This window comes from Vombatus ursinus, unplaced genomic scaffold (genome assembly GCF_900497805.2).
Source record: "Vombatus ursinus unplaced genomic scaffold, bare-nosed wombat genome assembly UNPS02014942.1, whole genome shotgun sequence".
In the NCBI taxonomy this organism is placed as follows: domain Eukaryota; kingdom Metazoa; phylum Chordata; class Mammalia; order Diprotodontia; family Vombatidae; genus Vombatus; species Vombatus ursinus.
The window spans coordinates 5208247-5235773 of record NW_020954720.1 but is presented as its reverse complement, the minus strand read 5'-3'; the positions used below and the strand labels follow the sequence as shown (position 1 = coordinate 5235773).

Here is a 27527-nt window from a genome sequence, read left to right as displayed (position 1 = left end):
TCAATTCCCAGTTCCTTCCCTCCCTGTCTGCTTTATTTTTTTATTAATCTGTATATGCTTATTCTACTACAAAGTAGTCACTTCATAATTGTTGATTGATTATTTCAATCAAAGATATGTGGCAATGATAACATACCTGGGAAGTAATAAGTCTAAATACTCGGAGAGTCTCTGCTTCACAGTTTCTTTGTTGAGCCACACTAGCTGAGATCTGACCGGCAATTTTAGTGCTTTCACCATCTTTCCAGCCCAGGACTTTAACTTGTCGAACTCTCAATGTGTTCTCTGGGCCCTTTAATTCAATTTTTACGATGTGGTTATCCCCACCTGGAAGTTCACTTGTTACCCAACCAATGTGCCTAGAATCTAGATCAACCTGGAAGCAGAGAACAGAGATATGACTGAAATCAGACAGAGCACTCACTGCCTACAACAGAATCCTAAAAGTACATGTACAAACTGCCCAAGTAGCACCAAAGTAATTACAAGTAGAACACATGAAACATATAAGCTCAAAAGGCTTTTTTTGTTTAACTGTGTATGACAGTAATATTTAATTAACTACTTTGTTATTTAACTTGACATTTGCACCAATACTATTTGAACTGGTATTTTCAATTTTCATAAGAGTAATGACTAAAAACTAAGATAATCTCACTTAACTAGGAGTGTTTTCTCAAGATCTACAACATTTAACATCTTAGATGATTTATTACCATTTATTACCATTTTCAGATGATTTATTACCATTATCATTTGTTCATTTTAGAACTATACCACATTATTCTGTTATTTAAAAAAAAGAAAAAAAAAGTCCATTTCCTATATAGTGAGGTGGCATGGTAGATAAAAGTGTCACACTTGGTGTTAAGAAGACCTGAGTTCAAATCCTGCCTCAGACATGTACTAGCTGTGTGATCCTGAGAAAACAAATTATCCTGTGTCTGCTTCAGTTTCCTCATTTGTAAATGAGAATAACAACGACATTTTACTCACCAGGTTGATGTAAAGATCAAATGAGACACCATATGTAACATATACAATGCTATCTATTATTACTATTATTAAATCACAAATAGAAACAGAATTATAAAATCTTAGAGTTAGAAGGGATCACAAATGTTATTTGTAATCCGAACACCCAAATCCTGAATCCTATCCACAGCATTCATTGCAAATGATCATGATTGGTACCAAAATTCCCCTCTTCAATGATAGGAAACTAACTACTCTGGAGCAGCTAAATTTTTTTTTTTTGGAAACTCTAATCATTAGGAAGGGGCAACTAGATGACACAGTGGATAGAGTGCCAAGCCTGGAGTCAGGAAGACTCATTTTCGTGAGTTCAGTCTGGCTTCAAATACTTACTAGCTATGTGACCCTGGGTAAGTCACTTAACCCTGTTTGGCTCAGTTTCCTCATCTGTAAAATGAGCTGGAGAAGGAAATGGTAAACCACTCCAGTATCTTTGCCAAGATAACCTCAAGTGGGAGTTAGTCACAATGGAAAAATGACTGAACAATTTTTTAAAAGTTTTTGATCATCTTGAGCTTAAATCTTTCCCACAGCTCTGACAAAATTCCATTTTCACAAGAAGAATGAGATAAAATTATGAGAAATTTTTCTGATTTCTGAAGTTGATACTTTACAGATATAGTCTCTAACACTGAAGTGAGATGCTGTGCACAAATAATTCATTTGTAAATTTGGTTATCTGTAACTCAGGACATGTTTCCCCATAGAAACAATTATAAGACAGCTATGTTTTCATGCTAGCTTATAAAAATCTATTTTTTTTTTAGAGCACATTTGAGGTCCAAATAACTCCTTCAGGCAAGAGATGATAGAAGGGCCTGATGGGTGAAAGTGCAGGTTCCTAGGAAGCTTCTAAAGTAATGATAATGGAGGTATTCCCAAGCAGACTGTTGGAAAATTGGGGAATGGGTGCTTAGATTGGAACTCACCAGTATAGAGATGCCCCTTAGGTCCCCCTCACCCTCCATCATTTGTAACAGGTAGAATTTCAATTACCTGTTTGATTCTGCACAGATCTTCTACTGCTTTGCCAGCCAAGAAAGTCATTGAGGTCACTTTGTTCTGAAACAGACAAGAAAGACATTTAAATACTACTTTCATCATGTAATTTCTGTACTCAAGAACCTATGATACTTTCCTACTGCCTACCACATTCCCCCTGTCTCCCTCTTCTATGAAACCTTCTAACAACTTTGACCTTCTCCGAGTAATTACTGCACTTAGCCCTTCTACCACACCATTTAACATTTAATAATGCTGTTCTTAATAGAAGACTGTCATTCTAAAATGTTGTGTTAATCTTGACTTCTTTAATAACACTCTAAGATCTTTGAGATCACAGAACGAGCTGTATACCTTCTGGTGTGCCCCAGAGCACCCAGAAAAGTGAAGACCACAGTGTAGGTACGAAACACCTGCTGAGTGAGTTTCTCCTTCCTTTCAATTCCATATTTATCAAATGAATGCCTGCTCTCACCATTCTATTTCTTCACCCCAATTCACTCCTCTACTCTAGTTCCCACCCCCACCTCTGCTATTTCTCTTTCATGCCCCTAAATGTACATGTTTCTCACAGTTTAGCTCTCAGAGCTCTCCTACCCTCTGCTTGATCGCCTTTTCTTTGGGCAGGGGATTTCCTAAGCTAGGTTAGAAGCCTCTGCTTCCCCAGTTCCACATCTCTAACTGCTTGATGGATATTTCTATTTATAAATCTTGTTGTCACCTAGAACTCAACATGCCTAAAACAAAATATATCATCTCCCTCCTCCCCAAACTAGATTATTGTTCTAACAAAGCCATGGCATTTCAGAAATGGAAGGGGGGCTTAGATGAAGGCAGTGAGGCCCAGTAAGGTAAAGAGAAAGAACTATTCTATTTCTGTTAGTGTTACCATTATTTCCATTGGAAGCATTATAAATGCTAGTTGCTGAATCTATCATTTTTGTTACCTATCTCCATCTTACCCTTTAAATCACTGGTTTTTATTTCCTTTTTTTTTCCACCTCTCTCTTCTTTCCCATTTCTACTGCTCTTATCACCTCATGCCTTGATGATTTCCAAATCCTCATTACTAATTTCCTGTTGCCCAGTCTATGTTCTAAATATATTATATTATGCACACCACTGCTGCATAGATCTTCCTCAAATATAACTTTTAAAATGCCACTCTTGTGCAAAAAACCTTAATTGTTCCACAGTTTACAGAACAAATATCAGCTGTTTAGCCTTGGATTAAGGTCCTTCATAATCTGGCCTGAATCTATCATTCCAGCTTTATCAAATATTTACATATAGCCAAACTTTTCTACTCATTGTTCCTTAAACATACTTCATGAAGTTGCTCATTACTTCTGCCTAATGAGAATGCTATCCCTACTCTTACTTGCTTATTTAAATTTTACCAATCCTTCAAATCCTGACTCTACTTAAGCCTACCTATTCCACCAATCCTTCCCTGAACACTCCTTGGAGAATAACTTTCCTGAAAATTCTGTAACGCTGAACTGTAATTAATCATATGTGTTTGACATGTACTTTTAGTATTGCTAGTTAGATGGTATCTTTATTGGTCTTATCTAGTGAATATGTTCTAAGTTCCTTAAGAGAAGGGATTATTATAATATCCTTTAAAAAATTAGTATTTGTTTATCTTGTTCAATTTTTATTACCTATATTTCCCAATGTATTCTTCCCTCTACTGTCCATCTTATGCTCTTTCATAACTACAATAAAACTTGTTGTGAGACACTCAGTAAGAACTGGTTAATTACTGACTATGCCAGACCACACAAAGATGGCTTGTGTTTATACTATAAATCAATACTGGCCCAATTCCATAAGAAGTGAGTCACTTTCCTAGGAAGATAGTCCCAGGTTACATTATTCTACTAAACTCCAAACCATTCATCTAAGACTTCCTAGTAAACTGAATTTTTTCTACCCTCTGAGAAATAAGCTTCCCTATATAACATCACTTTTACTAAACACAGAAGTTTCCATCTAAGATCTTCACGTATATAAAAAGTAAATACAATATTCAGAAATAAAAAAAGTTTTGTTTTTTACCCCAAGGTCTCTTGAATTGTCTACATGAACAGAAACATAACGAGCATTGATTCCTTTTACACAATTGATTGTGATATTCTTAGTTTTGTTTTTATCTTCATCTCCTGACTCCCAAAAGGTTTCTGTTGATCCATCTGTCAAACTGCCAATCATGGCAGGTCTGCTTGAAGTTTTTATGTCAACAATGCTGGTTAGGTCTTTTAAACATATTACTATGCATGATTCCTATCAGAAAGAAATAGAAATAATTAGATATTCAGAATGAAGTCTCCCAATAGCATAATATAAAGACTTTTAAAAAGAAGGGAAAAAAGTGATTAAGCTGGAATCAAATTGTCCAAGATCAGTTCTGGTTTCCAGTTAACTACACTTTTGAAGGACATTAAGATGAACATGAAAATCTTCCACAATACTAGGAATGAAGAACTAAGAGCTTTAATTCCTCTTTCATGCTTAAAAGTTTAGAAAAAGGTTAATAGTTTTCCTAACAGCTTCCTTTGAAAGTCAAAGAGGAAGAGAGGAGTGATTAACAAAGTAAAAGTGACCTTTTTTCTTCCAAATTAATGTCTTAGATGTGTATTGCATTTAAAAGTTACAGACATAATGGTAATCATTTCATTGGATCATTATAAAATTAGCAAAAATATAACTTACATTCACGTGTGTATATATGTATATGTGTATACACATGGATACATACTTATACAGTTTTTCTAGATTATAATATAAAAATTTAATACATGTCCTACAATTTATATGTGTGTATATGTATATGTATATGTATCTCTATATCTAGAGAGTGACTCAAGCTTAAGAGTGGTTGAGCCTCTCCTCCCTTCAGCCACTGCAGCCTCTCTGAGGAAGCCTTTCCTGATTCCACCCAACACATCACTGTCCAAGGTCACATAGCTATTATAGAGCAGAAATGAAGTTTTGAACTGAGGACTTCTCACTGTAGGTCTAATAGTCCTTCTATTACACTATGCTTTTGTCCAAAGTGGTAGTTCCTTAAAATCATGAAAATTTAAATACCTACCTGACTCATAGCTTCAAAACCAGATTGTATACTGATGCTAAAACTTTCTTCACTATCTCCATCATCCGATTTAGAAAGAATATTGTTAATATGATGAAAAACATTGCTCTGATGGAGGAACTGATGGTCTGATTGCTTGAATTTGAGACTCCAGCATCTAAAAGAAATTAAACAATATCAGATTATTCTTTATGACAGTTATTACAGTGCTAAGAAAATCTTGAAAAAGTTCTGTAAATATATTTATGCAATATGTTAAAATAAAACAAAATTTAAAGTTCTAAACAAGCAAATGACAGTAAAAAACACTAAGAAAGAAAATAATTATTTATAGTCATTGAGGAGGATTTATCAGAATACTTAGTTGGAGCAAGGGTAAAGGGAAATTATGAGGAAAAACAGAAAGTACAACTCCATTTAAAAATAGAGGAATTGGGCATATGGGCATATATAAAGGTTGTACTGAAACTCACTCCTTGACTAGTGCTCCACTTATTATAATGAGCTTGTACTTCTCTCTAACTAATCAACTTGATGATACTATTACTTTTCAGAAGGATACAACAATATTTAACCCCCAAGCCACCAAGTGGGTGGGTACATCGTCAAGAAGCATTTCCTGATCCCCACAGTTATAACTGCTCTTTCACTCCTCAAGTTCATTCATTCAATCAAAAATTACATATTAAGCATTTACTATATTTAAAGGCACTAGGCTAAACACTGAGGAAACATGGATAAAAAAAAATAGTCCCTGCCCTTAAAAAACTTACATTCTACTGATGGGAAATAGTGACAGACAAGTCAATATTAAAAACACTCACATACATATGCATATATATGCATGCATAGGAACAGTCCCCCTTTGGAGGAGGCACTTTAAAGGGAGAAGGGGTGCCTTCTAGACATGGAGGGCAGAAGACAATCCTGTATATGGAGAACAGTGAGGGGCCTGTTTAGCTGGAACACAGCATGCTGGAGAAGAAGTAATGTCAGATCAATATGAAAAAATAGGGCCAGAGATTTAGACAGAGATTTAGGCTTTTAAATATCAGAGGAATTTGGATTTTATTTTAGAGGCACTAGAGAGCACCACAGAAGTTTTTTCAAGGCGGGGAGTGACATGGTCAAATATAGTTTAGAATATCACATTGGCAGTTTTGGGGAGGGAAGAGATTGGTGTTATGTCTATACTCACCTATTTATATGCTATATGTTCTCCAGGAGAATTTAAGCTCCTTAGAGGCAGGCATTGTTTTGTCTTTCTATCTATAAAGCCTAGTATACACAGTCACTTGCAGGACTCAATAAATATTTGTGTTTGAATTGAAGTTACAATATTCCTTTTGCTACTCTTATCACTGGACTATTTAAAAATGATGAAAGCCAAATGATCCCACTCTTCTGTAAATTCACCAAGGGCTTACATTTATAGGTTTGTAATATTCCAGTTACTAATACTGGTCTGATAATAAGCAGGATTATAATTTTAAAACAACATCTAAAATGAAAGCAGCACCCAAATTAAGAAAAAAAAGTGTTGTAAATTTTTGTTTTTAAGGTTAGCAGTTGGTCATTTAGAATGTACTTTTCTATAAAAATAATTTTATATAGTCACTTGGTTCTTGGATTTTCCCATAAAAGTCTATTTAACCCATAACATAATATAGAATCTAACCTCAAACAAAAATAATGCTTTAAAATGAATATGTATTTCATTTGAATTTAAGATGCCAGGAAAAGAATACCTATTTCACTGCAGTTCTGGCAATGAAAGTGAGGATGCCCCTTGCTCCAAGCCACTGTCATACCTCTTGTAAAATTAGGCAGAAGTAGAATGAGAATGTGAGTAGAAAATTCCCATCAGTGAAAATCTCTATGAGTGCTTGGACATTACTCGGTCCATGCTACTTCCTGTCACTCTCTATTTTCTAGCCCCTCAGATTTTACTGCCAACACATGCGGCTTGTCTTTCAGGTCTCTGTGCCCTCCACTACTACAGTTCTGGCTAAAATTTGAGGTTTTCTAAGAGGGTTTTTTTTTTTTAACTGCTAGCAATAAGAAAACAGATAGATGGTAAACATAGGGAAGGAACATTTTACAAAGTTTTAAGAAATCTCAGAAAAGTTGGACCTGGTATTGATTTGATGAAATGGAGCTATGCCCCACCTTTTTTAGTTCCTCACTATATAGCTATGTCTTCTCCTTTCTTAGGGACCTGCCCAATTCCATTACAACTCTTAATCATAGGGTTGCTCTTCCTTCACATTCTCTTTATTTACTTAGACCCTGTAGGGAAAGACAAAGGTCCCAGAGGTAATGATGGGAGAGTTGGGAGAGGAGAGGGTGGTACAAAGAAAACTGAAGAGTCTTTTAAATGTCATGGAAAAACCTAGACTCAGTGTCTGTTCTCTTTTCAGAAAGAAGGCTATTTTGGATATTTCAACAGGCAAGTTGAGGTAGGGATTCTAGGTTAAGGAGGGGATCAAAAGATGATACATCTAGTACTGTAAGGGACCACAGTAGCAATCTAGTGCAACCCCTTCATTTTACAGATGAAGAAACTAAGGTTAAATGACTTGCCAAAGGTCACATAGTCAGTAAGCATTAGAGGCAGGAACTGAACTCAGCTCTCCAGGTGCTAGAGCTCTTTCTCCTCTCCCCTGCTGCCATGAAGTATAAGACAAAACCAACCCATGAGGGCTGGGGGAGCAGTAGGTAGAGAAAGGAAGTTACTGCGGCCAATGGCTAGGGCAGTCCTTCAAAGGCATGTCAGGGACTACCAGGATCACACAAATTTTTCAGAAACTTTACAAGCATTTTAAGACTTTAAAAATCTTCAAAAATCTTTTCTTCAAAGTAGCAGCAAAGTTAGATGTCAGAATACCTGAGTGCCATTTGCTGCAATGAACTGCCACTGGGGAGAGACATCATAAGGTCTGAGATTGTCTGAAGCAAGCGGTGAAACGTGTGTGGCAAAGGATGAGCAGCTTCTCCTGCAATCACTATGTCTGAAAGTGGATGTTCACACACTCTTGTATCTTTCTCCTGAGACAGACATTAAAATCAAACAGTTATAAATTAATGTTTTTGGCATAAGAAACTTTAAAAAGAAAAATAATCTATAATCTATACACTGCAAAAAGAAATGCATTTTAAAAAATCTGCATTTAATTAATGTAAAGAAAATACCTAAGTTTTTTATCTTAGGAGGGAAAAACAGTAATGATATTTATGAGAAACCAAGACCTAAATAAATATACAATTTCTAAATATCTTTCTAGATCTGAACATATATAATTTCTCCTACAATTTCAATTTTGTCAATTTGGTAAATGCATGTGTTTGTTATATCATCTATATTATATAAACAAAACTTGTATATGTATAGCTATACCCCTCTATTCTTGAAGTAATTATACAGTCCTTTTGAAGTTTTCTAGAAATTTTTACTGCTATAAAATGGGAAGATGAAAAAGAAATAAGAGAAAGCTACTATAGTTATTTATCTACCGACCTATCTAGATATCTACTGTAGTACCATATCTCCATTGTAGCTCATGCCTTCTTCTCCCCAGGCCCAACTTTCTGTTGCCCAGTCCTGCCTTCTCCTGAATCCTCACTCTCCTCTTGGGGCTTCTCTGGGCATTTTCGTTGCTAGTTCACCCTCCAATTCTAATGTACTTCAAGCAGGGTACCCTCAAGCGGATCCTCTTGTTTCTATCGCTTTTAAACTATGTATCTGCAGGTAATACAATGCCCTGTTAGGCACTCAATACAATTTTTAAAAAAGTGAAATGAATTACATAGTGAAGTTGTAGCACTGATGAGACTGAAGTTCAAGGTATTAGTTTTAAATATCAACACCTTTTGTCTACCCTTGCTTTATGGAAATTTAAAATGAGAAAAGGAAGCTAGAAAAATAGATAGCTCTCACTGTCTCAAAGAATAACAAAAAAGCCCTAAGTCTCCCATCAATGACTTTGCAGAATCTGTTAAATATCAACTTACAGAAAAACTTCTGAATTCCATGACCCTGGTGAAAGTGTTCCTTCACCACTTGATTTGTTGCAGTAAAAGTAAGTTTGGAATTAAGACACAAGCATTCCATAGTACAAAAGATATTGCAACATATTAGGCATAATTTTATGTGACTGGTAATCTGTGTTGTTTGGTTTGAATTACACACCCATTAGAAAATTTCATTTGGCATAGCATACAGAATATGTAACTTGGTTGATTGTATATGATATTTGTAATCATTCCTACAAGAAGTTGGTTACCACGCTCTTTTCCAGAAACATTAACTGTTAGAATATTGTCTTTATGATAAAATCAGATTTAATTTTTATTATATCTTTTCTAGGAATTAATTCGTTGCAAGTGAGGAATCAGCAGCAAAACCTCTGTACAATGCATGGAATATATATTTATTGCCATTTAGCTATGAGAATGAAAGATTCAATTTAATCATTGCATTAACTAATAATTTTTTTCTGTCCTAGCGAAATATAGGTACTTAAAAAATTTCACACATACTTGTTCTGCATTTTCCTTGTTTGTTTTATTTTCTTCATCATCTTCTTCCTCTGGTTCCACTGGAGCTGGGGTCAGTGAAGCCACAAAATGCCAGAGAATATCATGGAGAGAAGTTGTTTGGATGACATTACACAAAAGCCAGTTGAAAGCCTAAATAATTGAAGTTGTAGAGGTACATTTTTTTTTTAAAGAAACAGTAACAAACAGAGTACACATGAAAAAGAAACACAAATCTTTTCTTAAGCATAGGCAATGTGATTCATATACTTAGTAAATAGCTTGGGGAAAGATAAGGAATTTTGATCAAATCTTTTTTAGAAGCATACTTTGCTTTAAATAGTCTTAATTTCACTCTCAAACTTCTTTATAAAATTGAGAGAAATTATACTGTCCTGCTAAAATAATAAAATACTTTGTCACATTATTTTATGTTTTCCTTCTTTGGATAATTATCCCAAACACTAAGTCATGAATATAGCTTTAATCAATTAGTATTTGGCATTATCATAAGAAATGACTGTCAAAAGATGAACAAATTAAATTCTTTTACTGTTTATTTTTTTTTAAGAATTTCCTAGCACCAGCATTGATAAGCTATTTAGAAAACAAATGACACGAGACACAAAGCGATAAGCATATTGATCTTAAAACACCTGACAATTTAGATAGTTTTAGGTAGATAACTAGAAATGTAATTAATAGTAATTAATTGCAGATTATTGGAGGAGAATCAAAACATGAACCATCATTTCTGATCCCTTGGAACTGTCATTAACCAAAATGATACTAGGTTGACTTAAGGAGTCTTTAGAAATAAGCTAATATAGTAACTATTAATAAATTACTTCAGTGTGCTTAAATTTGAAGTTAGTGACTCAGATAAACTGAGTCAACATACAGAAGACAGCATGATGTGTTAGAAGGTGAGATGTATTTTGAGTCAGAGGACCTGGGTTTAAATCCTACTTCTGCTGCCTGTCTTCTCTTGGGTAGGTCCCTTTAACCTCTTTGAGCCTCAGTTTTCTCATCTGTAAAATGATTGGTTGGTCTGGATGACACTGAGGTTCTTTCCAGTTCTAAATTTATGAAATTTAAAGCTGCTTCCCTATAAAGTAAGTGTCTCTCTCTTTCCCTTTCATTGCTAAACTTTTAGAAAGAGTAGTGCACACTCATTGCCTCTATTTCCTCACCACACCACTTTTCCCTTTCAATCTAGAATATAAGTTTATTATAATGGAGAGAGATACTAGGAAAGACTCAAATGATGCAGAATCAGCAGAACACAGTTTAAGATAACTAGGGAATGAGGCAATGACCTGCAGGAAAAGTGGGGTATTATACTAGGATAACAGAAAACTTCCTCCATCCCACAATTTTAAGTTTGGACTGAGAATGTGTAAAGTCATGTAAGCTGCAATAAACAACTGAAAAAGGATATCTGGATTGATACTAGAGTTAAATTCGATGAGAGGATAACAAAGAATAGCATTACTCAGTGAAAAATGACTTCCTTAGCATCTGTGTGGCCTTGGACAAGTCACTTAACCTCTCTGGGCCTTAGTTTCCTCAGGTGTAAAAAGGAGGCTGGATTGGATAGATTCTTGGGTCCCTTCCAGGTCTCAATCCATGATCAAAAGATCATAGAGATGGGAAAAGAGTGGGATGTAGTTTACTAATTATGTATGAGGAGCAAGCCTGTTCCCTGCAGCTAAAAGCTATGAAGGGAGGGGAAAAAGTGGAAGAGTTAATGAGTTATGTGGATAAACCTGGCTTCATTTTTATGTTATTCCAGACTCTGTAAGGTCATTAAAAGAAGGGAACTTAATCTTGGCATTATTTTTATTTCTTCCCTTTCTCTCATCCCATATATTCAATTGGTTGCCAAAACCTTCTAACTCAACCTTTTCAATATCTCACATCTGACTTCTCTCCACTCCTGCTATATCCACCTTTGTTCATCCAGATCCTTATCTCATCGTGCCTTGACTATTAAGATCACTGTTCTTTCTGCTTCTAGTCTATCCCCTCTCTGATCCATTCTCGTCACTGCTCCCAAGAAATCTAACTAATGTACAAAATAAGTATGTTCACCTCTTCGCCAAAACCTTTAGTGGTTTCCTATTGCTTACAATACAAAGAATAAAACCTCATTTCTAGCATTCAAGGCCCTTCACCATTTGGCCCCAACCTACTTTTCCTGCCTTGTCTCATACTACTCCCTTAACTTTCTCTATGTTCCCACCACAGTGGACCACTCTCTCCATTTTCAATGGGTTCTTTTCCAACCCCTAATGCTTAAACAATTCTCTACCCATTCTGTACCTTTGCCTCATGAAAGATATTTATAATAGAAGCCCAAATTGGATATCACTTGCTACAGAAAGCTTCCCTATCCTTTCCCTCTCAGATGACATCAATCTCTTGTTCTCAGCCCTTTGCCTGGACTTCCATTGTACTTCTCTTAACATTCTAAATTATTCTTAATTGGGTGCTTATCTTTTATCCCTATTAGGTTGCAAGCTCCTTGAGCAGGGCTGAGGTCATTCCTACCTTTATATCTATTTTTAGCTCCTACGATGCCTCACATATAGCAATTCTTTAATAAACACTTATTGAATTTGTTTTATCTTCTCGTAACTTTATGCTGCCGTTTACCTTTGCATGGATGCCTCCTAACCCATTTAAGCATAACAATTTCTATTTAATTTTTTTTTTTAAAAAAAGCAGTTTCATTAAATTGAAATACCCAGAGATCTAATAGTTCCACTAATATGCTCATACCTCCATAGCAAAAACTCGGCAAGCAGATTTCCGTAAGGCCTGTTTCATTGCTATTTCAAGACCTTCCAGATCATGGTGCTGTATAACAAAAGCTAAAACTGGCCACTGAAAATTTCTTTCTCCTTTGGAAAGAGAACTATGGGCTGAAATTAGTCGAGAAAGCTCAGGAGAAGGATGTCTTAAGAGAGAGGAACCAACTTCTATTAAAAAAAAAAAGCAAAGTATTAGTTTGAAACATCAGAATAGCTGTTTTTCACTGGTATAATCTGTAATATTAATATTCAACAGTCTAGAAATGACAACATTAAGGAATTAGAAATTTGATGGGGATGCTAATTGTTAAATAAGAAAATTTATTTCAGAGCCACTCATTCTTTGGTTTGTAAAGAATAGCAGTGATCAATATGGAAAACTTTCTTAAGAACTTTTTTTTATCTTGATTATTTAGAGGCAAAGCAGATGTCTTTAATTCAGTTAATTGAGGAATAATTTTGATGCTTTGATCACAATGAGTAAAAGCTCTGGTTAGTAGAACTCATTAGCACATACTACAAGAATCTACTCCTCATTATAAACTATAGTGTGCTAAGATGTAACAGTAATTTTGCATTTTTCACATTAGAATATCAATAACTAGAAAGTATGACATACACATGAGCTATTATTAATTAATAATTATTACTGGTCAAAATTGAAGCTTGAATAGAGTAACAAAAATAAAATCACCAAATAGAAGAAATCATCAAAACTGGGACGTGGAAGCATTACCTTCTTGGAGTTTTAATAACTGGACACAAGAGCCTTTGTTTATAATGGATCAGGGAAATATGTATTTCGTACTTCTGACCTTTGCCCTTACCAGTATCTCCACTGTTAACTCTTCTTCTAGGAATGGCCTTAACACGTGCAGGCAAAATGGAATGCTGTTTGTCATATTCTGAGGCAACAACTGAATATGATCTTTGGAAGACAGTTCGTTTTGCCAAATCAGTATCTGTTATGGGACTAGTCTCTAAACTGTAGACAAGGCAAGGAAATAAACAAACAAAAAAAACCAATTAATTTAGCCAATGTGTATTTATTTTATAATATTGTGGGCAGGTATGTAATAATATTCCCTATAGGGAAAAAATGACTACTTCTTTTAGCCTGACAAAACTAACAATATTTCGCTTCCCCCATATACCCCTCCTTTTTTTATAACTTCAATTTTTTTCTTGTATTTGTTCACACATTCAAATACAGAAGTTCGTTATTTTTTCTGTGAAAGGAGAAAGACAGCATCAAAAATTTGCCAATGTTTTTTCAGAACACAGTGTAAATGTGGTCATGAAAATTAAGGAATTTTTATTTCAAGGATTAGTAGAAAATTGATTATAGAAAGAAACTGGCCACATACACACAAATGCCCAATAAAGCTGAAAACAAAATTTTTAAGTATTTTTTTTTCTGTCCTTGCTTGAGCATTAAGCTTTTGACTTTAGGATAGCATTTTACAATGTTTTTGCTGTGTATTACAAATCTGTGTAGTAAGCAATGAGGAGACATGAACTCTTTTGTCATAACAAGACTGATACTGAACATTAGCCCTATTTTATTCTTGCATTTTGTGTTAGACAAGACAAATTTAGTGGATTCTGATTCAATTTACAGTAAACGTACAATTTTTCTACTTTTTTTCTTCAAGGCTAGAATATATGGAATCCCCACAACTAAAATGCTGTATAAAGACAGCAAAACAAGGGAAGGAAAAGTCTAAGGCACATTTGTTCAATATTCCTTTTATCTTCTTCCTTTTACCTTGAAATTCTCTTCCAAATAGTACTGTGGAACTGGGATGCTCCCTATTCCAATTTACCAAGATAATTTCTCCCCTTCTAGTCCATTCTAACAATTTTTAATATCTTCCTTATTCATTTGATCTTGCCTAATTAATTTGAAAAAAAAATGTTATTCTTTGGGCTCATTATTGTCTAAATGCTTATCCTTTTGTACAAAAAAAACCCAAATTCTATACTTATATACTTGTTCAAAGTGTCATTTATGTACATATTATTATGTGGAGTATAATAATGTAGTTTGCCTTGACTGCTTTGTCTAAGAGACAAGGAAATGTTTACAAAATCCTTTTATTTGTGGTTTGCCTATAAACCAATCAATCAGCAAGCATTTATTATGTGTTTTGTCCCATGTGCCTCTGTATTAAATTCTGGGAATACAAAGGAAAAGCAAATATGCTACTTTTCCTAAAGGAGCTCACACTCTAAATGAAGAGACAAAATGTATATTAGGAGGTATACACAATATCTGTACAGAGTCAATGGAAGGTAATTTTAGAAGGGAAGGTGCTAGTAGCTGGAGGAAAAACCTCCTGTAGAAGGTGTAACGTGAACAGAGTGGTGTAGGAAGACAGGATTCTTGGAGGCAGAGGTAAGAAAGAAAAACAGCCACTACAAAGACACAATAATGGGAGGTGAAGCATCATGTGCAAAGAAGAGTGAGAAAGCTGTTATGGACAGAGTGTACATGGAGTAGGGTAGAATGTATGAAAAACGGGGCTTTAGGAAGGAGTCAGGTTGAGAAGAGCATTAGATGCCAAACAAAGGATTTTATATTTGATTTCAGAGGTAATAGGGAGCCTATGGAAGTGGGAGGTGGGGTGTGACACAGTCAGATCTGTCTGCACTTGAGGGAAAACACTGGTTGCTTGCAGAGGATGGATTAGCGTGCAAAGAGGCTTGAGGTTAGAATAACTGAGTCCAGGCAAAGTAATGAGGACCTGATTTAGATTGGTGATTAAGAATGATAAAGAGAATGAGTCAGAGGTAAGAGATGTTATAGAGGGAAAAAGGATAAGATTTGGCAACTAATGGACAAACGCGGTGACTGAGAATGATGAGTTGAGGATGGCACTGAAGTTGTGAACCTGGGTGACTGGGATGACAGTACTGGCCTCCGCAACAGCAGGGAAGTTTAGGGGGGATAAGGCAGAAGTCGAGGTGGGGGGGTGTGAAGATATTGTTTTGTTCATGTTGACTATGAGATAACCATGGGTCCTCCAATATCAAATATCTAATGGGCAGTTGGTGATGTAGAAATGGAACTCGGGGCTGGATATGTAGATCTGAGAACCACACACATACCTGAACCTATGGGAGCTGGTGAGATCATCAAATGAAATGGTATAGAGAGAAAAGTGAAGACGCTAGGGCTCAGCACCAAGTTGTGAAGTACATCAGAACAGCCAGATAGACATGAAGAGAACCAAGAGAGAGCAGAGCCAGCAAAACCCGGAAAGGAGAAATCAAAGAGGAGAAAATAATCAAGAGCATCAAATACCAAAGAGAGGACAAGAATAAGGTTGGAGAGAAGACCATTAGATTTGATAGTTATAAGAGAGGATTAATAACTCTGAAGGGTGCAGTTCCAAGGAAATGATAAAATCAGAAGCAAGACTCAGAGAAGGCTTAGAAGAAAGAGGAGAGGAAGAAGAACCTACTTTGGATGAGAGCGCAGTGTAGAAAAGACTTTTCCTAACTGTAAAGGTTAAGGAAGTTAAATTACATAATTTCTATGGTTTCTTACATCTCTAAAATTCTATAATCCAGTCCACACTGATACTTTCCTTTCCTGCACTCCGATAGTAGGAGTAATGTTATATATTCTTTCAATATTTTTCATAGAAACAACTGATTATTAAAAGCCTTTGATAATTTATTATTTTTGATGATTTTTATGGTTCCTCTTTTTTATAATAAATTTATTTATTTATTTGGAGTTTTCAACGTTCACTTCCATAAGATTCTGAGTTCCAAATTGTCTCCCCATCCCTCTCCACGCCTCCCCAAGACGGCGAGCAATCTTATATAAACTCAACATATACATCAATGTTAATGCTATTTTCACATTAGTCATGTTGTAAAGAAGAATTAGAACCAATGGGAGAAACCACAAGAAAGAAGAAACAAAAAAAAAAAAAAGAGAACAAATAATATGCTCCAATCTGCATTCAAACTCCACAGTTCTTTTTCTGGATGTGGACAGCATTTTCAATCATGAGTCTTTTGGAGTTGTCTTAGATTCTAGAATTGCTAAGAAGAGATAAGTCTATCAAAGTTGGTCATTGCACAATGTTGCTATTACTATGTACAATGTTCTCCTGGTTCTGCTCACTTCACTCAGCATCAGTTCATTTAAGTCTTTCCAGGTTTTTTCTGAAGTCCGCCTGCTCATCATTTCTTATGAAACAATAGTATTCCATTACATTCATATACCACAACTTGTTCAGCCATTCCCCAACTGATGGGCATCGCCTCAATTTCCAATTCTTTGCCACTACAAAAAGAGCTGCTATAAATATTTTTGTATGTGGGTCCTTTTCCCATTTTTATGATCTCTTTGGGATACAGCCAAAGAAGTGGTATTGCTGGGTCAAAGGATATGCACATTTTTATAGCCCTTTGGGCATAGTTCCAAATTGCTCTCCAGAACGGTTGGATCAGTTCAAATTCCACTAACAATGCATTAGTGTTCCAATTTTTCCACATCTTCTCCAGCATTTATCATTGTACGTAGTAACATGTTAGTCAATCTGATAGGTGTGATGTAGTAACTCAGAGTTATTTTGATTTGCATTTCTCTAATCAATAGTGATTTAGAGCATTCTTTTCATATGACTATAGATAGCTTTAATTTCTTTTTAAAAAATCTTTTTAAATTTTTTGCTTTTTAGTGAGGCAATTGGGGTTAAGTGACTTGCCCAGGGTCACACAGTTAGTAAGTGTCAAGTGTCTGAGGCCAGGTTTGAACTCAGGTCCTTCTGACTCCAAGGCCAGAGCTCTATTTACTGTGCCACCTGGCTACCCTGACAGCTTTAATTTCTTCATCTGAAAACTGCCTATTCATATTCTTTGACCACTTATCAATTAGGGAATGACTATGGCTCCTCTTTGGCCAAAGTCTCTGCAATCTAAGACAATCTCTGTAGCCTCCTTTCTAGTTCAGTGCCTATTTCCCCACCAAATTCTAAAATATAATGTCACAGGGCTTGCATTTTAACAAAGAGAAGAACAGAACTGAAATACCTTGGTGGCATGGATTTCATATTACTCTCTGGCTCCTCAAACACATTAGGGCTTGCATCAGGAGTTACTGATATGTATGGTGCCGGTACAGATGTTGAACGTAGATACCTCATTTCATCTTGGAAGAGGTTGTCATCCTGGTATCCTACAAAGTTTTCATGGTGATGCCTGGATTGTATTACATATGATAAATTAAAGAAAATATTATGACAATTACCTAGATCTCTCTAAATATTTTTGTTTGTTTTTTATTTTTAATAGTATTTTTTTTCCAATTATATGCAGACAATTTTTAACATTCGTTTTTACAAAATTTTGAGTTCTAAATTTTCCTCCCTTTCTCCCCTCTTCCTAAAACAGTAAGAATTTTGATATAGGTTATATATGTGCAATCATGTAAAATATATTTCCCTATTAGTCACAATTGTGAAAGAAATAGACCAAAAGAAAAAAAAAAACCACACACAAAAAAATAAAGTGAAAATACTATGTTTTGATCTGTATTCAGACTCCATCAGTTCTTTCTCTGGTGATGGATATAGCATCTTCCATTATAAGTCCTTCAGGTTACCTTAGATTATTGTATTGCTGAGAAAAGCTAAATCATTCATAGTTGATCATCACACAATGTTGCTGTAACTATGTACAATGTTTTCCTGGTTCTGTTCATTTCACTTTGCATCAGTTCATACAAGTCTTTCCAGGTTTTTCTGAAATCCGCCTGCTTATCATTTCATATTGCACAATAGTATTCTATTACATTCACATACAGCCTGTTCAGTCATTCCCTAACTGATGGGCATCCTCTCAATTTTCAATTTTTTTTGCCACCACAAAAGACCTGCTATAAAATATTTTTGTACATGTAGGTCTTTTCCCTTTTTTAATGATCTCTTTGGGATTAGTAATGGTGTTGCTGGAATAAAGGGTATGCACAATTTGGTTGCCCTGTGGGCATAGTTCCAAATTGCTCTACAGAATGGTTGGATCAGTTTACAACTCCACCAACAATACATTAGTGTCCCAATTTTCTCATATTCTCTCCAATATTTGTAATTTTCCTTTTCTGTCATATTAGCCAATCTGATAGGTGTGAGGTGGTACCTCAGAGTTGTTTTAATTTGCATTTCTCTAATCAAAAGTGACTTAGTGAACTTCTTCATATGACTATTTATAGTTTTGATTTCTTCATCTGAAAACCGCCTGTTCGTGTCCTTTGACCATTTATCAACTAGGGAATGGGTTGTATTCTTATAAATTTGACTCAGTTCTCTATATATTTGTCTCTACATTTCTAATCCTCTGTAAACAGAAAAACATTACATACAAATATAGAATGTAAATGATCAAAGCAGAGACTGTACTTTGTTTTTGTCTTTGCATCCTAGTAAGTACTTAAAATAAATTTTAATCCAATTATAAGAATGGGTTTTCCTAATTTTTTCAGTAGCATGGCTGCTGTAGGTAAAAATTTAAACTCTTTATTTTCCTCAGCCTATTTCTAACTCTTCCATTCTTTAGTCTTTTATACTGAGGAATCAGTATAAAAGACTAAAGAATAATTTAAGTGAAAGAAAGGAAAAGGATAACTACAAGATAAATTATATCCTAAAACATTTTTTTTTGTCCACAAGAGATAGTTCCATTTAAGTATTCCCATTTTCTAGGTCTAAAAATGAATACAATTCATAACTGTTTATTTGGGGCCCTGACATTCATTCAGCCAAAATTCACTAAGCAGCTATTTATTACGTTGCATGTCAGGATATATGGATCATGCCACCTTAGAATATAAACTCCTCTAAGACTGGTTTTGTGTTGGTTTGTATAGTACTTCATATTCTGTGGTAAACATAACGAATACTGGAACTCCTGGTAAAATTTCAATTACACAATAGCAGTTGTTGATAGAGTCAAAGAATAGCCTTCATTACCTAGCTAATGTCTGCAAGTAGAGGCAAGGCATTTTGATGGGAAGGTCCTCAGAGATGCCTTCTTTCACACTTGGAAGCTGAGACTGGAATGGTTTTGTAGGGTGGTAGCACAGAATACTGGGTTCTGCAGCACTACTCAAGGACAACAGGAAGAGTGCATTTGCTTTAATCACCTGGTGGGCCTCCATGGTGGGCAAGGCACGAGGCGTCTTAACTTGCATTGTTTTTCTTCTAGATTGTTTTACCTAGCAAAGGAAAAATACTTCTTGGTGACCTTGAATTACTTATAAAGTGAGACAGTTAAATGGCAAAGTGAATAGAGTGTTAGATCTGGAGTTAGGAAGACCTAGGATCAAATTCCACGTTGGAGACACTTATTTAATCGTGGGACCACTGGGAAAGTCCTCTCAGCCTCAGTTTCCTCATCTGTAAAGTGAGGATAATAGTAGTACCAACCATACATGATGGTTGTCTGTATTAAATGAGACAATATAAGTAAGTCATTTTGCAAACCTTTAAAGAAATTACTAAGATATACACACATACACATTTATCATTACACTCTTACAGGGAGCTGTACCTTCTCCTTTGCTGCTGCTTGCTTTTCACGGAGGTATTTTTCCCTGCAACGATCACACACCAGATACCAAGTGCTTCCTCCTATGCCACCGTCACCACAGTTACCAGCCCATCCTCCACAAAAGTGTCCAATGCTATTATAACCCTGTCCACCTGCATATCGGCCACAACCTTAGAAAAATAACAAAAATTAAGATATAGAAAAATATGTCTTTAGAATCTACTTCAAAGATAAGTTATATATGAAAATTAATATAAAATTTAAAAGAAACAATCTCCAAGAATTTTATATTTTAAGAATTGGAAATTTTCAAATAACTTTCATATTTACCAAAATATTTGCATTCAATTACTTTTTTTAAAAAAAATTGCTAATCGGTTCTATGAAAATCTTAGTTGGGATATTTTAAGTAATTTTTTTTTCAACAACTAAGTGCAAAGCGTTGTACTATGTTTTTTGATTCAAAACAAGAGAGCTGACATTTTAAGAATTACTTGTCAGAAAAAATAGGCAGAACAATGTAATGTATTTGGATTTATTTTATCTAGGGCAAAATTAGAATTCACATCAGATAAGTCAGCCTTCATTGTTGACTATTCCTGCTATATGAGAGGTAACGTGGCAGTAGTGGATACCAAGTTAAGTTTGGAGTCTGCAAGACCTAGGGTGATGTTATACTTCCTGTCTGACCCTAGGTAAATCACTTGAGCTCTCAATATCCCAGCAACCCTCTAAGACTTGTAAATTGCCCAATACTGATGAAGGTTAAAAAAAAAAAAGTTTATATACTAACATTTGTATGCTGAATTATTTGTATATGTCACATATAAATTATTTAAGATTCCTGATTGAGATAGTTGGTGCTGTGATTTTTTTTCTTTTTCTCTTTTTTAATCAAAACTACATTAAAAATTCATGTAAAATGTATAAAATGAGTGACACTGTAAATTCAATGCAACCAGGTCTTTCAGCTTTTTAATAAAATTTGCTGGGCAAATTAGCCTAAAAGTAATATGTCCTGACAATAATGTTTGATAAAATATATTTAATGTTAATATCTTACCTGGATGAGCTTGCCTCATGTGATAAGTTACTGGATAGGGATGTGATTCTCCACACAGCTCACAGATGGTATCTTTCTCTGGTCCCCCCACAGCAAGCTGGGCCATCTCACCGAACAAATTACCCCTTGGCCTGGCTTCAGCCTTTTCTTTTTTCTTTTTTTCCTTCTTAGTCTTTTTATTATCTTTATCACATTCTTTCTTTTTAAGTACTGCACAAGAGCCAGGACTTGGAAATATCATGTTCTGGGAAGCAGCTTTGATGGTGGCCAAAGAGATGTCTTCCCAAAAGGCTACCAAGTGTTGCAAGGTTAAAGGAAGAGGAGATTTGGATTTCATTGTGTGGAGTGTGGACATTTCAAAAGTGGCTTCTGTTTTTCCATCCTCACATTTTTCATGGAGAGGTGGTTCCTTAAGCATTGACAAGACCTTATTTTTGTTGATGCTGCCCATTTTAGATATATCTGGTCCATGAGGTGAAATATTAAACATATTAAGAGCAGATGATATTTCCAATGAGTGCCTATTTTTCAGTTTTGTTTCTTTTTCCTCTGTAGGCTGTTGACTATTCAAACTATTTCTTATTGGAGCATGTTCTTTAGACAGTTCTGGATTAAATTTGAGAAAAGAAGAACAAGCCATTGCATCATGGACTATACCTTCATGCCAAAGGAAAGAGGCAAAGACAGCTCTGGCACATTCAGCGACAGAAGGGGACATTGCTTGCTTAGCTGGCTCTAAAGGTCTGGATCCATCTCCTTTGAAAAGGAAGCCTGACTTTTCCTTTTTGGGCCTGGTGTGCCTATTCGCGCATTTTCGGCTTACCTTTGGAGAAGCTCTTATTTCCTGCTCGTCCTTCATGGGTGCTTTTCCTATGCTGAAGTGCACTTTATTGGAGCTCTCATCCACACTCTTAAATTCAGTACTCTCATCGCAAGTGCTGTCTGTTATACTATTTGTTTTTAAGGTACTAGAAGTACAGACTTCAACTACCTCACTGTGAAGGTTTTCTTGCACTACATGTGGAGAAGGAGCTCTATTTTCAGTTCCAGGAGAAACTTTAGAATCTTTTGGTATTATTTTTGGCTTAGGTGATGTGGATCGACCTCTTAATGGTTCTGTGAGGGGCATCTTTTTCTTGCGGAGAGCGTCTGGATCCAGTGTATAGGAATCTGATTTGGATCGTTCCCGAGGAGGATCAAGCTTTGCTTTAGCAGGAGCAGGGCCTTTCTGAGGTAGACTCTTCTCATGTGGAGAAGAGGAGCGTGGAGGACTAGCACCTGGTGGGCTGGACCTGTTTGATGGGAGAGTCTTTGGCTTAGGAGAAGATGATCGAGATGCTGGCCCTGGAGACTCGGCTCTTAGGCCAGAAGAGATTCTCCCATCAGACTTTAGTGTTTGCAAGGTATTATGATTGGGAGATAAGGACCTACTATGAGAATCTGACCTCAGCTTTGCAGCATCAGATTTCAACATTAGGGATTCACTAGCAGACAGGCCTTCTGTGCCTCTTGGTTTCTTTTGATCTGTAGCAGTCCTGCTCACACGTCCATCAAGTTTAGGTGACCGGCTTTCGATTCGGTGTTTGGAGGACAGATCTGATTTTCCTGCTGGAGAGGCTGGTCTAGAAGTTATGGAGAAATTTCCTCGGTCACCTGTATAATTCATTTCAGAGTGAAAAGTATCATTACCATGACAATTCACTGAAAACCTATTAGCACACAAGATACAGACAATGGCTGAACATAAAGATATATTTCTGTCGAAGTTTGTTTGGAAAAATAATTCTTCTATAGCATTTTATGGTTAAAAAGTATTTAAGATTGAAAATAAAAATCAAGAACAAAGAAGAAAAATATGTTTGACAAAAATCTTTAAATTATAACAAATACCACAATAACCCAAAATACTTTCCTAAGTGCAAAACTGTACATGTACTACATGTTTACCATTACTGAAATATAAAACAAATCATCTATTAAAAAAGATTTTAAATAAACACTAATGAGCAAAGAGAAAACCAAACTGTCACTGACTCTAGAATGTAGAACTGGGAAATATGTAGCCTGTGAAAGTACTTGAGCAAATTTTCAGTGGAGGTTAGTTGAACATGTTTTCTTATTCACTTTATTATCTTTAGATACGTTCATTCTATTAATTAGGTTGATTGTTACCACAGCCCTGCTTTAAATGCATTGGAACAATTTTTAATTAATAAATCACCAGTGCTTGAACCCTGCTTACCATGCAATTTTAGGACATCTCCAAGTTACCAACAAGTTGTGTTAAAAAAAAATTTCAGCAATTTCTTTAAAGTTGGTTGTCTAGAAATTGAAATACATTTTTTAAATGAGGAATAAGGTTCCTAGAGTAGTTCACAAAAGCTTATTTCCTTCCTAATGTATCTTGAACTACAAAGTCATTGGGTTTTAAGAGATGTAAACAACATGAAGTCAAGTGGAAAAAAAGGGTAAGTTTCCTAACCTTTTGCAGAGCCAATCTTAATCAATATTTTGAAAAGCCAGACAGATGGTACATGGCATGCTCCCACATATATTTGCATTATTTTTGTGGCCCTAAACCTGGGCCTTCTATGTTCCTCTGGAGTTCTAAATTCCCCTGAAAAGTTACCTATCTCTACTCCCCAAGTCAAATTCCCATTCCCTTAGTTTAGTTGTTTGCAGATAGTTATATAAAAGTGTAACTAATCAATCTACAAGTACCTATTATGTGCCAGGCACTATGCAAAGTGATAAAGAACAGGCATAGAGGCTATGAATTTATTGGTATAGGGGACAGTTGGGTGAGCAAACTCCACTCTATCAATGAAGGTGGGCACCTTCTCTGCAACTATGAGGCTTAAAGAGATGCCCAGAACTAAGTGACTTTCCAGGGGTCACATAGCCAACACATGTCAGATATTTGGCCAGCATTCTGAGTTCAAGGCTCTAGAGGAACAAAGTAAAAAATTCAAGTCCCTGCCTTCAAAGAGCTTAAGCAATTTGACTGCACCGGTAGCCAAGAAATTTACACTGTCTAAATGACTGATATTCCTTTATCTTAGAGGAAGGATTTAACTTTTTTTCAAAGAGGATGTTTCAAAGCCATGGCTTAATTATGCCATCTCTCCCAGGCTGAAGGGGGCCATCCATGCTGCAACTTTCTACTTTTGAACTCCACCATTTCCTAAAAGCTCTATTAAAACACACACACACACACACACACACACACACACACACACACACACACACACACACACACACACACACACACACACACACACAGAGTGGTTCCCACTTCTGTTTCAGTGACTGCTGGGTGACGACAGTTTCTGTATATTGGCTGTTTGGGCCAGAGGTTTTAAAGTTAGCAGTTAGGTGGCACAAGGGATACAGCACCAGACCCGGAGTCAAGAAGACCAAGTTTGAATTTGGCCTCAGACACTTAAGACTTGTGTAACTCTGGGCAAATCACTTAGCCTCTATTTGCCTCTGTTTCCCTATCCGTAAAATGGGGATAACATAGCACCTACCTACCAGGGTTGTTGTGAGGATCAAATGGGATAATAACTGTAAAATGTTTAGCACAGTGCTTGGCACATAGTAAAGGGCTATAGAAATGTTACCTATTATGCTAATTAATCACTTCCATCTTGTCACATATTTTTCGTATAAACAATATGTTCTTATAAATTATTATACCTATTGGCTTCCTAATCCATTTAGAATTTTTCTTACAAGTATAAAGTACAAGTTTAAAGAAATATACACAGGACTGAGAAAAAGCAGTTATCTTTACATTGATTTCAAATAACTAATCTACTTTTTTTTTTTGCCAATGAAATGATTACATTGGGACATAACTGCTTTAGAAATTGATATATTAGGCATACTATAAAAAAGAAAAACATTATTTACTTCAAGTATGGATCAACTTTTCAGGGCAATGAGCTGCATTTCTAAGTTTATAAGAAAAGGAAGAGAAGGTATGCATACAGAAGGAATGTCTACAAAACTATTTTACGAATTTGTGAGAAAAGAAAACCCCAGCCCAACAATAGTTTGGTTAATCTTTCTAGTATAGTCCTAACAATTATGTTCCTGTGAATCTCCCTCTTAAAATACTAGACTGAATAAATTTATTGATTAATTTATTAGAGAAAAAAAGCAACATTTGAATAAAAAAATCTATTTAAGACCAATGATCCACATATATTTTAAATTTAGAATTTCATTTTTTCTTCCTGAGTTTAAGCATTCTCCTGATAACGATGTTAAAACATTCTTGACCACTATATAAATGCTACAAGAAAACTTGCTTTGCTATACCAACCAACAATTTCTTGGACAAGAAGGTATGCATGCACATTATCTTATCAAATAAGATTTAAGAACTATAGTTAACTGAAGACTCAAAGCGTTTTTCTTTGAAAAAACTTACTGAATTTGTAATAGTAATTTTATAACAAAGTTTTCATATATCAAATAAATAATGGTTGTTTCATAAGATGAATTTTAAGAAAAAAACTCAGGATTGTATATTTTTGCCTATGTTAGATATTAAAAGAGAGTATTAATACTTTTTCATATAAATATTTTCTATTTAAGATACTCATATCAAATAAGGAAAATCTGATTTTTATGCTAAGGAGATAGATAAAAGATATACATAAAATTACATGTAAATTACTTCTAAATATTTCAACCTTACGATTAAATTTTAAAATACTCGTTTAACAAATGAATGGAATGAAAATGAATTGAGGTGAAATTATTATCCTTTTTCAAACTTCCTTTGTAAATTTTGAATGCCCCATCCATGAATGCATGCATACCCACCCTTCAGTTTGTGAGACAGAGATGAAAGAGCAGAAGCAGGCCCAGCTACAGCATTATTTTTGTAAATGCGCTCACGAGAAGCAAGGTTGCGAGATGGAGTTTCTATAGTAGAAAACAGTGGCAAAGAAGCAACATAGGATCAATGGAAAACAATTTAGCAGAGAAAACAAGCAGAAACAAAGAATTTTAAAGGGTATGCATCTATTTGCTGTTACTAATAAATTTCACTGCTAAGCTGCATTTCACTAAAGAAATCTATACTCCTCTCAAAAATTAGAAGCAAGAGGGACAAATTGATCAATTTTGTTTACTAATCATTTAAAAGATCATAACATTTTAAATGAGGGTCACAATTTTTTATAAGGTTGGATCACATTTTTTTCCTTTTAGTATTCTTAAAAAAAGTACAAATTTGAAGAATATAGGTAGCTAAATAATAGTGGGAAGGGCTCTGGGAGTCTGGACATCTGGAATTTAGTATCAATTCTACTTCCAAATAGTTGTAGAAGCATGATTAAGTCATTCAAACTCCTTGGGAATTAGTTTCTTTATTAATAAAATAAAGGAAGTGGCCTGAAAAAGATGATTTCTTAGGTCTCTTCCAGCTCTAAAATTCTATGAGATACTACAAAAATATGATGGTTTCTTTTTTTTTTTAATTTAAAATTTATTTTTATTTGTTATCCTGTTGTGGAGAATATACTTTTTAAAATAAATATATTTATAAATTGTCTTTTAATTCAAAGTAATTTGTGCTTTCAGTATGTATATCAACCTTGGCTCTGGTAGTACAGATGTGAGTCAACAAAGATTCATTATATACACATCAAATTTCATGACAAGAAATGCCATTGAAACAGCAATTCCTATAATAATAAAGATTTCTGAGATCAAGTATATCTTATGTACTAGAACAATATCACAGTAAAATCTCAGTACCAAAAGAAAAAAAAAGGCATTTTGCAAACCTGTTGGGTTTCTACTATAGTGGATTTGTCCACAGTTCTGTTATGTTACACGGTTTTAGAAGAAGATCTAAAAATCTCAATGGTATAAATAGCTAAGAAAGTGAATTACTTTACCTCTTATGTTTCCATGAAAATGTTAATTTAATTTAAAACCTTTATTTATTCAGATAGACTTTGACAAAATCCTATAATTTCAGAGATGTAAGGGACTAGAGAGGCTGACTAATCCTACCCACGCCAGAATATCCTCCACACCAGGGGTTTTAAAAATTTTTGTTTTGTTTTGTTTCAAAGACTCATTTGGCAATCTGGTAAAGCCTATGTTGACAAGAATTTTTTTTAAAATGTCATAATTGAAGGGAATACTAAATTTCAGTTGGAGGTTAATAAAAAATTAAGATGCGATTTTTTCCCACCCTAGTTCATCGACCCCTAGAAATCTGTTTATGAACCACAAGTTAAGAAGCTTTGCTATACAACGTATCTTTTAAGTGGTCATACCTCTTTCCTTGAAGAACTCCAATGAGGGAGAACCTATTTCCCAAGGTAGGTCATTTCACTGTTGGATAGTTCTAATTATTAAGAAAGTTTTTTCCTTGTTACAC

The 27527-nt window shown here is 35.1% G+C and overlaps 1 protein-coding gene across 2 annotated transcripts in view; it reads right to left on the bottom strand.

The window, feature by feature from the left end:
- The window catches only part of MYCBP2 (MYC binding protein 2, E3 ubiquitin protein ligase), a 269948-nt gene that overhangs the window by 35635 nt on the left and 206786 nt on the right, over positions 1-27527 (bottom strand). For both annotated transcript variants that reach the window (XM_027844542.1, XM_027844541.1), the window contains 12 exons: positions 21119-22771; positions 20056-20225; positions 19476-19720; positions 17542-17709; positions 13317-13474; positions 12458-12657; positions 9677-9826; positions 8025-8185; positions 5138-5294; positions 4102-4326; positions 2032-2097; positions 137-376 (listed from right to left, as the gene is read on the bottom strand). In XM_027844542.1, the coding sequence (XP_027700343.1) occupies positions 137-376; positions 2032-2097; positions 4102-4326; positions 5138-5294; positions 8025-8185; positions 9677-9826; positions 12458-12657; positions 13317-13474; positions 17542-17709; positions 19476-19720; positions 20056-20225; positions 21119-22771 (3593 nt within the window). The remainder of the gene's footprint in view (positions 1-136; positions 377-2031; positions 2098-4101; positions 4327-5137; positions 5295-8024; positions 8186-9676; positions 9827-12457; positions 12658-13316; positions 13475-17541; positions 17710-19475; positions 19721-20055; positions 20226-21118; positions 22772-27527) is intronic.